The sequence below is a fragment of the Ursus arctos genome, unplaced genomic scaffold, assembly GCF_023065955.2.
Source record: "Ursus arctos isolate Adak ecotype North America unplaced genomic scaffold, UrsArc2.0 scaffold_17, whole genome shotgun sequence".
NCBI classification, from domain to species: domain Eukaryota; kingdom Metazoa; phylum Chordata; class Mammalia; order Carnivora; family Ursidae; genus Ursus; species Ursus arctos.
In genome coordinates this window covers 48,065,753-48,081,274 of record NW_026622841.1, presented here as the reverse complement: position 1 = coordinate 48,081,274, position 15,522 = coordinate 48,065,753, and the positions used below count along the sequence as shown (strand labels likewise).

The 15,522-nt window shown below is 38.7% G+C and overlaps 1 protein-coding gene and 1 long non-coding RNA gene across 4 annotated transcripts in view; one reads left to right on the top strand and one right to left on the bottom strand.

Moving 5' to 3' along the window:
* The window catches only part of LOC125282734 (uncharacterized), a 74,558-nt gene extending 66,762 nt beyond the window's left edge, over positions 1-7,796 (bottom strand). For all 3 annotated transcript variants that reach the window (XR_008959729.1, XR_007189927.2, XR_008959728.1), the window contains exon 1: positions 5,526-7,796. This is a non-coding gene — a long non-coding RNA (uncharacterized LOC125282734). The remainder of the gene's footprint in view (positions 1-5,525) is intronic.
* THOC1 (THO complex subunit 1) overlaps positions 5,803-15,522 on the top strand; it is a 52,835-nt gene continuing 43,115 nt past the window's right edge. Inside the window, exons 1-7 of the mRNA XM_026496059.4 lie at positions 5,803-5,911; positions 8,072-8,145; positions 8,234-8,294; positions 9,523-9,589; positions 13,006-13,124; positions 13,577-13,625; positions 13,996-14,091. Coding sequence (XP_026351844.1) covers positions 5,858-5,911; positions 8,072-8,145; positions 8,234-8,294; positions 9,523-9,589; positions 13,006-13,124; positions 13,577-13,625; positions 13,996-14,091 — 520 coding nt within the window. The 5' untranslated portion in view covers positions 5,803-5,857. The remainder of the gene's footprint in view (positions 5,912-8,071; positions 8,146-8,233; positions 8,295-9,522; positions 9,590-13,005; positions 13,125-13,576; positions 13,626-13,995; positions 14,092-15,522) is intronic.

The window sequence follows — 15,522 nt, the reverse complement described above, 5'->3', positions numbered from 1 at the left end:
AGTAGCCTCCCCCCCAACCCAGCTCAGCAGGGAACCCAACTCGGGTAGGGGCTTAATCTCCAGACCAAGGATCACAACTGGAGCCGAAGGCAGACGCTTAACTGACTGAGCCACAAGGCACCCCAAGACTGATGGTATGTCTTGCTTCCCCTGAGGCCTGCCCAAGCTTTATCTCTAGCCTCTGTTGCATTAACTTCTTGATACCGTCCCAAAAACTTCCTTTACAAAACATTAACCAGAGTAGGTTTCCCTGTTGTTTATAAAAGAGGACGCTAATGACAGCCATATTTTCCAGACACAGAGGAAAAATTTCAAAGACTTACTGCTAGCTAGGCCCAGTCATATGCCCACCACTGTTTTGTCTGTTACAAGAATGGGGTGAACATGGGGGTGGGAATGGCAAGTGAGGAGTAGGAAATGTAGCGGCTGAACAGCCCCTGCAATAGCTCTTAGGACCGAGCTATCCTGACCTTCATGTATAAACATGAATACATAATGAGAAATCACCAGTAACATGAAGGAAATCAGATGCTCCACAGAGTGGAAGCAAGGTGGCCAATGAAAGCAAATTACTCACTGACACAATTTATACAAAAAAGAGAGAACTTTTAAAACAAACTTTTGTGTGTTCAATGAGATTACAGAAGGCGAGAGTACAGTGTAGAGAAGAATGAAACTCCAATGAAATACAAAGTCCTGAAAAATCTGGCCCTGTCCATTTCTCCAACCTCGTTGTCCACTGCTTTCTGTCTTGCTCCCATGACGCCTTCTTTCAGTTCTCCTTCCCAACCCAAGCCATTGCATACACTGTTCCTTCTACCTGGGATGTTCTTTCTTGCCTTTTCCTGCCGAATCCCACTCTCACAAATACAGCTAATGCCTTTCCATCCTTTAAGTTTTAGCTTACATATGACTCCCTTAGAGAAGTCTTTCCTGACACCTCTATTTACCTACTGCTGGAGCACTGTCTGCCTGAGTCTCACACTCCTTTGATTCTGAGTGACCATGGGGCTAAGATACTTTAGCACTGTTCAAGCTCTTCACCTGCGAACTGGGAAATCTCCTAAGGTTGCTGGGCAGATTAAAGGAGTTCACAGATGTAAAGCACTTAGAATTCAAGCACACAACCACACTCAATAGATGCTATAATTTCCTGCATGGCGTTTATCACACAAAGAAGTTCTGTTATATTTTTATTTACTTTTTTAAAAAATCTGCTCTCCCACATAATAAAAGCTCCATGAGGGCAATAACTCTTCTGTTTTGTTCACAGTGCCTGTCTCATATTAATTTGTTGAGAATAAACAAATGAAAATATTTTCCAAAAATGAATGAATAAAACATTGTTATATGAAAACCCTAGGATACTGTAGTGGCCCTGAAAATGCTCCACTCAGATCTTTTTGCTGTAGGGAACACAAATGACTGGCAGCGCTAGCTGCTAATTAATGTCTGGATCTACCACGCTGGCACGGAGGCCAGACGTTCCGAGGGCTGCTTCTAGTCAGTGACTGAGCACTGCAGAGGTCCTAGTTCAGGCTCATTCTGGAAAACTGCAAGACTCTTCTGACAAGAAGTTTGACATGAGGACTCCTCATGGGCAAAGTCAGACCTTTCTTGGAGCTGAACGTCACTCAGAAACTTCCTACCTCCTTTCTTCCCTCTCTCCTTCCACAGGTATCAGTCCCACGTTGTGGTCCAGGGGCTTTTCTGCCTGCTCCTGCTCCCTTCATAACAAATTCTTGCCCACTAATCCTGTGCTAGTGTCTGCTTCTTGGTAGACCCAAAATAACGCAGTCAGAACCTTCAGAAGCACACCTTGAGGTGAGAATCTGTGGGCAAATAGTTTAGGTGCTGTCAGGAGAAGCCAGTAAGGGAGGGAGAAAGAGAATCAGGACAAGAAAGGGGAACAAGCCAAGCATTGGTACAATTTCATGCAAAATCTCTGCCTAACCCTAGATGGAAGCTAGGCTTACCAGGGCAAGAAGTCATCCATTCATCCATTTCTGTGACTTCTATTCTCATCTTGAATTATGCTCATCTGTGTGGTTCAACCAAGCTTACCACACAGGATTTCACAATGTATACTAGATAACGACATTCACAGTACTTACAATTTAATAAAATATAATACTACATATATAATGCAATGATATTGTATTTGTGCCTGGTAGATAGTAGGCACTCAAATAAATATGTATCAAATGACTAGTACAATATTAACAATATAAAATGCTTGAAAACTGCCAACACCCTATAAAAAATGCAGTAGCCACGCCTAGTTTTCATATAACTCCTTTTCCCACAAAAATTAGGTCCCAAATACGTACAAAGTGCCACCCCTCTTCCATTTTTATTCTTCACAGTTCCACTCCTCTCCAAATGCAGGCATCTCATTCTTCTTGCTCACCTTTTCCTCACAAACACCAGTTCTCTATTTCAATCCACTCAAGTTACAAAGAGAAAGGGAAAGATGGCTAAGGTCCAGAACCTGAGCCAGCAAAAGCTGCAATCCAACATCCTAAGGTAGCTGGGGAGCATTTCCTTCAGCCCAGACTAGAGGATAAAGACCAGAACAAAAGAAGACTAAGCTGTCGCCTTGGTCCTTTTCTGTCATCACTCCAACGGTAACTTGAATCCCAGTGAGTGTACACCAAAGAAAAGAAGGGGAACTGTGATGTGAATGCTTCGAACTTATCTAAACCACCAAGCCTACGCTTCTCATTGGAGGTATTTGCTGAGTGAGGCAGTCACTGGTCCACCTTACCTCACTAAGAAAAACAGGTGCTCAATAACTATAAGTTATTGATGTCTGCCCTTTGAGTGTTATCACATACTTTTGAAAACTCATAATGTTTTGTTATGACAATATGATCCTTCCCTTATCCAACTATAAGGAAATAATTTATGGGACAATATTTAGGCCTGTGGCTTTGTAATGATTCAAGAGTTAAGACTTGAGAAGAAGACAGGCTCTGGGATTAAAGCTAGGCCCAATCCCCAAATTAGCTTTCTCTAGCCATGTGAGCTAGGACAGATGAACCTGTTTCCTCACTGTTCTATAACGATGTGGAATATTGTTGTAAGAAATAGAAACAGTACAAGAAAGTGTCATAAGGAGGTACTCACTAAAACTTGAGCATTACTTGTGACAATATAACAGTGTAATGAGCACGAAATTTGGAATCAAAACTCCTGGGTGGTCTTATTTTGCAGATTGCCTCTATCGAGAACCCTATCTTTTTAAGTTTGCTTCCTTATGGATGAAATAATTGTAGGATAATTGTATTACCCACCTCAAGATATCATATAGAGGATCAAATGAAGTACTACAGTCAAGTGCATTTGGGATTACAAAGCATTTATTAACATGATCTAAATGCTAAAATATTCTTACTATAGTGGTTTTTGATGCATATGTTTCAAAAACGCATTCTCTACTTCTTGGTCTTATTGAATATAACCTTATCCTGAGTTCTCAAGATCACACCAATGTTTTGGTGGTTTTGCCTTTTTTAAGGTATGTAGCAGCACATTGCTGCCTTTTTAAAAACAGGTTTTCCTTTTAAATTTTCCTTGTGGTACAATATACATAAAATTTAGTATTTTAATCATTTTTAAGTGTATAATTCAGTGGCACTAAGTAATTCACATTGTTGTGTAATCATTATGACTATCTCTAGAACTTTGTCATCATCCCAAGCTAAAATTTGCACTCATTAAACAATAACTCCCCATTGTCACCTGATGATTACTTTTTTCCCCTACTCTTTCACCTGGTGTTGCTTCACTCATTAGCAGCAAAACATGTTCATTTCTCTCCACTCCAAAATATACTGCCAGTAATAACTTGCTATAAAAGCCATTTTTTTTTTTTAATTTACTTATTTGACAGAGCACAAGCAGGGGGAGCAGCAGGCAGAGGGAGAGGGAGAAGCAGGCTCCCGACAGAGCAGGGAGTCCAGTGCAGGGCTCAATTACAGGACCCTGGGATCATGATCTGAGCCAAAGGCAGATGCTTAACTGACTGAGCCACCTAGGCACCCCTATAAAAAGCTTATTTTAAACCCATAACATTCTTTGGCCTCAAACATTAATACAGTCTAGTTCCAGCTTGACTCTTCAGCCGTATTTCTGTGCAGAACCCAATGTTATAGTCTAAATAAATGGCTATCTTTCACTGTGCCTTCTCTCTTCCACACTTCTGTTCACACCATTCCTTCTATTGGGAAGGTTTTTCCTATTCACACTTCGCTACTCCCACCTATGTCTAGTGGAATCCTTCAAGGTCCAGTTCATAGTCTATCTTCTCCGCAAAGCCTCCTTGACACCACATATGGTATTGATTCTCTCTTTTGCTCACTTATCGCAGCTACTATCTAAATTACTCATGAAAATTGTATACCGTAGTTATTTCTTTTAGGTCAACCAGAGTTCCTCAAGAAAGAATTAAGCTATATTATTCTGTTCATTCAATCATTTGCTCAAATATTTATTATTCATTCAACAAACACTGTCCACTGTGTACAAAGTGCCTAACAGATGTCTGCTGAATAAACAAACAGAATTCTAAGTCACTGGGCTTCGGTGAATGATTCAAAAAACTCCAGCTCTTCTGTTTGAATTCTTGTAAAAAAGAGAAATTTATTTACCTCTAAGGTCTTAGTTATGCTCCAGATAGTTAATAATATTATAATAACCCTATTATATCAGCTACCTAATTAAATCGATTAATACCAGGTTTTTCAGCCAATTTGGAATTTAAGTTATACGAACTTGAATGACTGTTGATTCTAAAGAAGACTGTAAGGCTTCATGTAGCCACCATTATTCACAATTCCCACTTCAGGGCAAGACTATGCAAAGTTATCTTTTGGTTAAGTTTCCTGTATTCTTGTTAGATGTCAATGAAGGGAGAAGGTACACATAGAAAGGAATAAGAGCCTTTACGTCAGTGCTTTCCCCACAGCATAATTCCAACTGAGAAAGTTCCTGCCGCTTGGCTTTTCATTGGTCAAGCCTCTCCAGTGAGAAGACAAAGGAAGAAGTTGCTGAGAAAGGATTTTGCAACGGGTGCCTCTCTACCCTGGACGCAGTGCCACCCATTTTCAAACGAGCGCCGAGTACTGCATTCCTCTTCCGTCTTTCTCTTTCAGCAGAAGCCTCTATATGCAACAAAGTTAACGGATACAAAGCTACTGATAATGATACTCATATTCCCGTAGAAGCCACATTTGCTTTCATTATTTTATTCGTGCTTTTCGACAGTCCTGTGAAACAGGCATTATTTCTATTTCACCGAAGAGGGAACTGCTCCTAAGCTACAGAGCCCGATGAACTACAGGGTCCATGAACGACTCAGCAAGGCAGTAGCTAAGACCACTCCCTCGGGGAGAATGACTGCAGTCCGGAGATCATGGGCACTGCCAATTCTTCCCCAGTCTGGGGCACTCCCAGGCAACCCACCTGCCCTGGATTCCCAGGCAGCGGTTACCTTCCCGCGCGCCTCAGTAAGCCTTACTAACCGTCATTCACCCAGCTTCCCCAAAGCAGGAAAATCACCGCAGGTGCGCGTCCCGGCCTATTCCTCGCCAGGCAGCACCGAGCTTACTGGGCGACGACGCCCATATGCCGTCACCCCAAGGGCTCTCCACGAATCCGGACTGAGCACAGCGTGGCTGACTCAGCCTTCCAAAGCCCGGCTGAACTCTCACCACAGTAGCTCCCAGTTGCCAGCTGGCCCACCCCTTGGCTCACAGGTCGCTCTAGCCGCGCACAGAGACAGCAATCTCGTTGCTCCCGCTTGACGTCATCGGCGGGCGCCGCAGCGCGGTGGCGGGCACGCGCAGCCGAGAAGATGTCTCCGACGCCGCCGCTCTTCAGTTTGCCTGAAGCGCGGACGCGGTTTACGGTGAGTGGACGGTGGGAGGGTGCGGCCCTCACCCGGCTCTATCTTTTTCCTCCTCTCCCTGAAAATACTCGAATTTCGCCCTGGGGTAAAGCGGGAACTGGGGTGTATACCCCGCGGTGTCGGCTCCCGGCCCCGTCGGGGGCTGGGAGGTGGGAAAGACGCATTACTTGCCTCGTCTGTGCGTCCTGTGCTGTCCGCCGCCGTCCTTCTGCCCGCAGGTCTCAGAACCCCGCGTTCTGGGCGCCTTTGTAGCCCGCTTGGAGGACTCCTCCGCAGACTACCTCCGGTGCGGTCGAGCTCTTCTGCAGTGCTCGCTTAGCCGGACAGGTGTCTCCAAAATTGCTTAAGGGTGAGGGCGCGAGTGGTTTTAGCCGAGAACTGGCTCCCGCTCCGCCTCCTAAGCTGCCAGGTGGTGGTTCCGGCTGCTTATTCACCACCCTTTAACCCTCCGTATCTCAATCCTAAGAGATTAACGAGGAGATCCTAAGTAGGAAAAGGCAAACAGAGTCAGCTTGGGAATTGTTGCTGGAGTCATTTTATTCTTACAAATGAGGAAGAGTAGTTTGAGCATTTGGGAAACACAGAGCGTTTTCAGGTTACCTTACTTAACTCTTAGAATAGCACAGGGAAGTAGGCAAAGTTCTCTTAGCCCTGGTAGATGAGATAGAACTTGAGACCACACACCCCCCCAAAAGTAAGGTCATGTACGTCGCCGGTGTTTGACTTCAGACCCAGTATACTTTTTACGTTGCCCATCAGAGCATGAAGAACCCTGTTCTAAGTTGTTTGCCTGTATTTGTTTTTAGTTTTTGCGCCAATATTTCAAGTCATGATTCAACTACTCAGATATTTAACTGTGCTTACCTAGTTCTCGTGACGCCAGATTAAAAAGTTTTCTTGTGTGCAGGTTATTTTTTTATCCCATACAATGAGGGTTGGTTTGTTAACCAGCTTATATTTTATGTCTTCAGAGTCGTTTTCTTTTTGTGTATTTTGCTGTGATCCCTGGTGCTCTGAAATTCTGCTAAGAGTAACTGTTAGAAATATCCAATATCATATTAGTCCCGGAGGGGACCATTTAATTTGAGATCATCTAGTGCAGTGCTTCTTAAGGGTCAGTGTGCAGTGGAATCACTTGGAGATTCTGGTTCAGTAGGTCTGGAATGGAGCCTGAAAGTTTGCATTTCTGACAAGTTCCCAGGTGATTCCACTTCTGCTGTTAGTAATAAGCATCTACAACAGCCCCCTTATTTAAGAGGAAATTGAAGCACAAGAGATAAGGAGATATGCCAAAGATTATACAGTCTACTCTTGGCAGAGTCAGGAATGACATTTCCAGTGTAAGTTGAACCCTTGGGGGTAATGAGATGACTTTCCAAGTGTATGTGAATTTCCACAGAATGAATGACTTTGCAGTATTTTTGTCTTTCATATTTCTTTTTTTTTTAAGGTTTTATTTTTAAATAATCTCTACACTCGAAGGGGGGTTTGAACTGACAACCCCAACATTAAGAGTCACGTGCTCTACCTACTGAGCCAAAAGCCCCTTTTTATTGTTTTGGCTTTGAATTATGCCTAAGACAATTAGCGAGTAGTCAGTGGGGCTGAGCAAACTAGAGAAGGTGGGGCTTGAGATGGGTCTTGAAGAATGGATAGAATTTGCATAAGCCAGTGGGAAGAACAGTGAGTAAATAAACTGAGTGAACTTGATAGAAAATAATGAAAAAAATAGCTAGATCTTAGTGGAGACTATGTTAGGCGATAGTAGGAAATAAGGTTGGATAGACTGAGGGAGATAAGATCAAGGACCTTGAGAGGGGGCAATGAAATTTTAAAACCAAAGCCGGTAAATAAGGAGCCATTTGGAGATTAAAAAAAAAAAAAAAAAAAAGGCAGCATACTCTCATGAATGTGATATTTAAAGAAATGGTAGGAGGGAGAGCCTGAAATGAGAAAGTCTAGTTGGCAAGCTCTTGTCAGATTTTAAAGTATTAGAGTCTTTATCATTAAGTGGCATTTGCATAAGAATTACTGATGAAATGACTGATACGTAATTTTTCCCAAGTATAAGCATTTCCAGTTACACAAACTGTTGATGAGTGATGTTTTTCAGTAAATAATAAGCAAAAATCTTTCCACTTACATGCTATTTTTTTCTAGAAGTCTACCAGAGAGGCCCTGAACAACAAAAATATCAAGCCATTATTGAGTACCTTCAGCCAATTACCTGGCAGGTAAGGCATTGATATCCATGAAGTACACTTGCCGTTAACACTTACCTTGAGCTGCTTAAAAAATGCAGGTGTCTTTTGTTTTTAATAGTGAAAATGAAAAAAAATGTACCCTTGACCAAGCTTTCAGAGGTGTTCTAGAAGAAGAAATTGTAAGTATGTTTTCCTTTATTGTTAAAATTTTGCTGCTAAATTAATCAGTGTTATTTTTTAAATTGCTTTTATTCTCAGAATGGATATTTAAACAAGATTATTTTTCCTACAGTGAGCTTGCTACTTTGTGAAAACTGACTTGATCATAGTATAGGAGTTATGTAATAGTTAAGAATTTTGACAGCACAAGTGCAATTAAAGGGTTTGGTTTAACAAATGAGCTCTCTCCAAGTGAATATAAGAAAAGTTGATAATGAGATTTTCCTGAGCAAGAACTAGAATTTGAAGGTGGGCCCTCTCACTTTGCTCTATAAACAGTGACACATCCTTATAGTAGCATGAAAGGTCTAGTTCAAGGATGTTCAGCATGGGAACTGGGATTCCATGCCCTTATCTTCCTGTGGCAACTTCATCAGTTAGCATCCAAAAATAACCAGAGCCTATCCAACTTCAGTAGAAAAAATTTAACCTAAACATGAAAACTCCGAATTTATTTACTATTAGTGGGGCACCCAAAGGAAAGGAAAACTTTCAGCAATTTATTCTTGGTTAAGTGAAGGTTGTGTCCCAAGAAGCTAGATCCTTTTTTAATGGACATAATACAGTGTTCCTTTCTTTTGAACAATTCTGTATCAAAACTCATTTTTTCCTCTTCTTCAGACCTAGTCACTTACATGTTGTGAGGCATTGGGCAAGTTACTTCGCTTTTCTGAGCCTCAGTTTCCTTTGTAAGAGGGAATATAACATTTTTTCAAGATTGTATAAAACAACACATAACAAACACTAAAAAAATGCTAGTTTCTATAATGTTATGGAATGTAAGCACTACCTCCCTTCTGTTAAAACCCTCAGACATATTGATGCACCAGTACAATCAATTCCCCTGGCCCTGCCTTTGCCTTGTGCCATTGATTGAGTTATAGCCTCAGTGCTTCTATACTTGATTGACTTAAGCCATAATCATGCTAATGTAACCATCTTCCTAAAACCATTGGATTTTAAGTGAATCGCCCCCTTATTATTTACTTCTTCTATTTTAACAATTAGTGATTCTATTACTATTACTTATTTTTTGTATTTTCATCTTAGAAAGTAATTTTATTTTCTATAAGAAATATGTTTATCTTATATTTTTGATACTTTAATGTCAGAGGATATGTTTTTATTGTTACCATACTAGTCTGGACTCTGGCCCCTAAATTAAATTGTTTTCTCCTCTGTTGGTAGATAAATCACTCATCATGTGAAAACGTTTTAGCTATTATTTCTCTTGCTATTGGGGGAGTAACTGAAGGTAAGTACAGCATTGTTTTCCTAAAGTAATCATGGCCATGACATGCTTTATTTTAAAGTTATTCTCCCTATACCTCTCCATCTGTTTGATTTTGTTCGTTTTTCAAATTCTCCCTACCACATTTGCCAAGAGTTGTCCCAATGAAATTAGCTAACACTTCTCGTCTCTAATATGCAGCACACATTTTGGCACTTTCTTTGTTCTCCAGTTATTTCATTCATTCAGTAAATATTTATTGAGCATCTACTATGTGCCTGGTACTGAAGTAGGACTAAAGATTCATTGGTAAAGAAAACCTATCCCTTCCCATAAGGAGCCTAGTGGCTAATGGAGGAAACAGATGTGTTAATTTTTTTACCGAGGTATAATTACTGTGAAGTGGGAATGAAGTGTGGTTGAAGTGACTGTCTACACTCTAAAGGAATCAGGAAAGTCTTAGAAGGGAAACTGTAACAGGAGCTGGGATGTTAGGGATGAGGGATGATGGATTTGTCAGGCAGAAAGAGAAAGGAATACATAGCTATGTAAAGGCAGGTTCAGCCTGGCTAAAGAATTGTATGGAGCAGGGAGGTGAGAGGATGAAAACAAACAATGATGAGAGGAAGGAAGCAGAAGAGGTCGCTTAGGGTCATTTGTAAAGTGCCCCCTAGGTATTTTCATGCTACTAGGGAGCTATGGAGGAAGAGTTGGATTGGAAGAGACCACTGGCAGGAAGACTAGGTAGGGAACTGTTAAAATGGGGGCAGTGGCAGCGGGGTATAGTTTCAAGACTTAAGAAGGCATATAGGAAGTACACTGTGCCTAACACATAGTAGGAGCTCATTAAATATTTGCAGAAAGAAGCAGTGAGAAACTAGTTCATCAGCACTCTTCAACAAATTTAGTTGAAATACTCATTAATTGAGGTAATTTATGTGAAAAGTGCCTTTTAATCTGCAAAGCATTACTTACATATTTATTATTTTGATACCTGTTCCTACAAAAACTAGAACATTCAAGGTAAAACTGGTCTGCCAGTGTAGCAGCAAGCTATTCTTTGAACTTAAGCATAATTCATAAATTCTAACTTCACACGTTAAACTTTTATATGAGATGTTCATTCATTCAGCATACTTGAATGAGTTCTGCAGTGGAGTGTTCCTTGCCCAGTTTCTGTCAAACAGCAGTCTGCTTAGTTCATTGATTACCTGATGTGTTACTCTTGTAGACTGGTAATATTTTTAACTCTTGGGAGTTGTACAAAGTCTATTTTTAGAACTTTTACTTTATTTGAGGAAAAATAAGGACTTATGATAAAAGCTTAGATGCTTTTTTATTTTAATGGGTTGGGGAAAAGTCCTTCTGGAGAGAGATTATTATTGTATTCTTTATGTGACATGTTTTCAAATTATCTGTAAATATGCTTTGCTAAATTCAACTCAGCAGATATTTATTGAGCTTCTGTTTAGTGTCAGACACTTTACTGTTTAAAAGGTACAAAAATGCCTGCCCTCAGAAAGCTCGTAGTCTACATAAAAATAAACAAGATAATGATAAATGCTATAATTTATTTATACTATGCTTCAGAAGCATAGATGGGGTGGCTGTTCAAAGGTATCAGGAGTTTTTTAGATGCACTGATATTTACTGTGTGCTTTGAAAGATGGAGCAGGAATTTGCCCCATGAGGCAGAGAAGGAAGACTATGTAGGCAAAAAAAAGCATTGTATGCAAAACCATGGAAGTATCAACATAGCAAGGTGTTAGGGAACTGAAGAGAGTATCTGTGGACAAGGTTAAGGTGAAGCAAAGAGAGTGTGCAGAGGCTGGGGTGCAGGTTGTGAAAAATGCTGGGGGATCATGCTGTAGTCCAGTTCATGAGAATCACCAGTGAATCTCTATTTTGAAATGAGATTGCAAAGCCTCAGCTTGGTTTTACTGAATCCGAATCTTTGGGAGTGGAATCTAGGTAATTTTCTTAATTTCTATGATTAAATGAGAGTTAACTTACGTCAGACTGTGCTGCAACTACAGGCAGGGAGTATGCCTCCCAAATCTCTTAGGTGCACAGGACAGATAGTATCTCAGAACCTTAAGTGGTGAGGGACTTCAGTAGTTGTCTAGTCCAGTCTCATCTTTAGTTATCCTGCTCCCCTCTCTAATGTCCCTAGCAAGTAGTCATCCAACATCTGTGCCTTTTGATGGGGTTACTATTTTGATTTCTATTAGATAGTCTTGTCAGGTTTCCCTTGTATTGAGTTGAAATCTGCTTCCTTATGCTACCCGCTGGTTCTTGGCAATTTCCCTCACATCACATTCCAGATGTGATCATACCAGTGCAGAGTAGAGCTGGATACAATGCTTCCTTTTTTTTAACTGCAGTGTTTTGGGCTTACAGTGCCCCAAGATATTTTCTTTGCATATAATGCTTAAAAGGCTACTTTTCTTAAACACTTAACGAAGTGTTAGTGTTACCTTAAAATAGAAGGAAGAATGAGCAGGGAGATGAAAGTATGTTTAGCTAGTCCAAATGACCTTTTCTTTAAAAAATGTTTTGATTTATTGCTTTAGTTAAATAACATTGAATTTTGAAATAAACAACTTTTTACTATACCATTCTTTCCCCTGAAACAATGCTTTTATTTTAAATGTTTAATAGTTGAAATCAATACCAAACTTTTTTATTATCTTTTTTGAAGGTAAATCACAAAGATATTTAGCAACATTATGGAACATTTGGAAATGAGCAAAAGGGAAAATACTACTCATAATTCCTCTACTTTAAAAAACTACCATTCATTTTGGTATATGCTTTTAGTTTCTCTAGTCTTTTTAAAAACTTTTATTGTTGTAACCATAATATACGTACAGTTTTGAATCCTGCCTTTTTCACTTAACATTATATCATAAGCATTTTCCAAGTTATTATAGTCGTCATAACCATCGTTTTTAATTGGCTGCATTATATTCTTTTGAATAGCTTAGTGGTGAAGAAAACAGACTGTGGAGCCAGACTGCCTGGGTTCGTATCCCAGCTCTACCACTTACTGGCTCTATGGCCTTGGGCAAGTTATTTAACTTCTCTGTGTCTCAGTTATCCCATTCTATAAACTGGAGGTAGTATCGTCTACCTCATAGGGTTATAAGGATTAAATGTGTTAGTCTACGTAAAGCACTTAGTGTGCCTGACATATAGTAAATGCTCTAGAAGTGTTATCAAGAATTATCATCATCATTATTATTGAGTGCACATACCAAAAATTACTTAAGTACGTCCCATTTGGGGACTTTTAGGTTGCTTCCATTTCTTGTCTCTGAAAAATTTGTTAGCAGTGACTAAGTATACTGTTAAGATATTCTTCAGAATTATTTTGCATGGGCTATTTTACTGTACAGTCTTTTTTTAAACTTTTAAATTGGCTTGTGCTCCACTTGAAGGTATTTGTACCGCATCTACACCTTTTGTGTTGTTGGGAGATGTTTTGGATTGTCTTCCTTTGGATCAATGTGACACAATATTCACTTTTGTGGAAAAAAATGTTGCTACTTGGAAATCAGTAAGTGCTTTAGTTTATATTTCTGCTAATATTATGTTTCTATAGATCCAGAGTTCAGAAGATCGTTTTTTGGTTTTTTTTTGTTTTTTTTTTTTTTTTGCTTATATGTTAGTATTGCTGACTGCCAAAAAGTTTGTCCTTCTGAGGGAATTATACTGCTGTCTTAAGGGGGCCAAGTAAGAGTCATGGTGTAGAAGAAGTTGAAGTGCAGAATTTGAGTAGTAACAATTTGAAAATGCATACTTTCACATGTTTAAAACAGTTATTTAGTGTCATGTTTTGTTATACACGTGAAAATATATTTAATTGAAAATGCTATTTGTGGGGAAAAAAGTGAAGGTGGCATAGTAGACTCAGTGCATATCACTGTTCTTCAGTATCTTACTTGCTGTGATTTATTGAAGAGTGCAACAACTTCTGAACAGTAGTAATAATTTCCGTCTTAATTTCAGAACACGTTCTATTCTGCTGGGAAAAATTATTTACTACGTATGTGCAATGGTAAGTAATTCAGTTGTAAATGATTGTTTTTTAAAACAAGTGTGGCTAGAAAAACAGGTGGTTGAACTAAACACAAGTGATAAAATTTTAAAAATAGGTAAGTATCTTGGTTTTTAAATAACAGACTGATTTATTAAAACTGATCATTCACTTTAAATTAAACTGTTCCTGTTGTGGGTGTAAACTTTAAAAGAAATTCAGTAAAGTTTGTCTTTCTCATGCTAAATTAAATACTTTTTTGAAACAATAGTTTCTACTCCAATTCTGAGAATTGCTTTAGGAAAATACTCTTGACAGACTAACAAATTTGCATGTAGTTATAATAAACATAGAATGATTTCCTATAACTTTCATCTCCATATATTGTTAGATCTCCTTAGAAGATTATCAAAATCCCAGAATACAGTCTTCTGTGGACGAATTCAACTCTTTTTGGCCAGGCTTTTCCCTTTATCTGAGAAATCAGGTAAGCTTTTATACATTAAATAAATGCTTTGAAGGAAAATCTTTTTCAGTTTTTAATGGATTAGAAGCTGCTGTGATGATAACAAGGAAAACGGTTCTATGAAGTTGAAAGCATAGAAAATTGTCACTTTATTTTCTATTATTGTTGAAGAGTTATACTGTTGCTAATGTATAATACAGGTAACCCTTAAAGTCATTGATTTTTTTTTTTTGAAGTATAGTTGACATATATTAGTTTTAGATGTACAGCATGGTAATTTGACAGTTGATTCTTTAAGTTCCAAGCTTATTAATAATAAAAATGTGTAATTGAATCACACATATGTAGATATGAACTGTCATGTCTGTCTTTCATTATATAAGGTATGCCTATTTTTCTGCTTCCATTTTCTCCCTCACCATCACTACTGTTTAGGCACATTTATTTTCTTTCATTTCTTTTACCATTTTTTATTATGAAAGATAACATTCATATAGAAAAGTGCATAAAATAAGCATATACTGTAATTATTCTGAATCAAATCCTTGTGTAACCACCGTCGAACTCCAGAAATGGAATATAACCAGTTCTCCAGAGCTCTCCATTCTGTTCACATTTGCCAGATTTTTAATACCTCTTTCCTTCATATCAGGCTAATATACCACCTACTTCATATGTTGTTGTGAGGATTAAATGAATTAAGATACATGAATAGCTTACAACAGTGCCTACATGTAGTGAGACCCATAGTATATGTTGGCAATGGTTTCTGTGTGTTTTCTTTTTTGTCATGCTAGATCTGTGGGGGTTTTTTTCCTACTTATTTAATGTGATCAAGATTAATTTAGATTACTAAGGTATTTACTGCTTGTATTTCTGAGCTTCTAGTAGTGAAAAATTTCCCTCTTAGACTTTTCTTTAGTGTAGGTTTATATTTCGTCTGAAAATCTTTGTTCTTGAAGAATGATTTCAATAGGTAAAAGATTCTAGGTTGGCACTAGATACAGGATTTCATCATGTGTGAGATAATCATTACTGTGCCTTCTGTCTTCCATTGTTCTCTAGACAACACAAATAGCAGTCTAAGCTCTTCGAAGATAATCTAGATTTTTTTTTTCTCTCATTGCTCTTAAGATTTTTTTTCTTTGTTTTGGGTTTTTGGTTTTTTTCAGTTCTATAATGTATCTTACTGTGGATTTCTTTATCATGTTTGAGATTTGTGGAAATCTTAAATCTGTGGGTTAGTGTCTTTCATCCAGTTTGTAAAAATTTTAGCCATTATTTCGTTAAATATTGTGTATGCCTCTCTCTTTTCTTTCTAGAACTCCAGTTAACGTTATTATACCTTGTCCCTGTGTCCTCTGTCTCTTATTCTTTCTTTATTTTCATCTATTTATCTCTAGTTGTCACATTCTGAATAATTTCTTCAGAACAGTTTTCCAGTTCACTGTC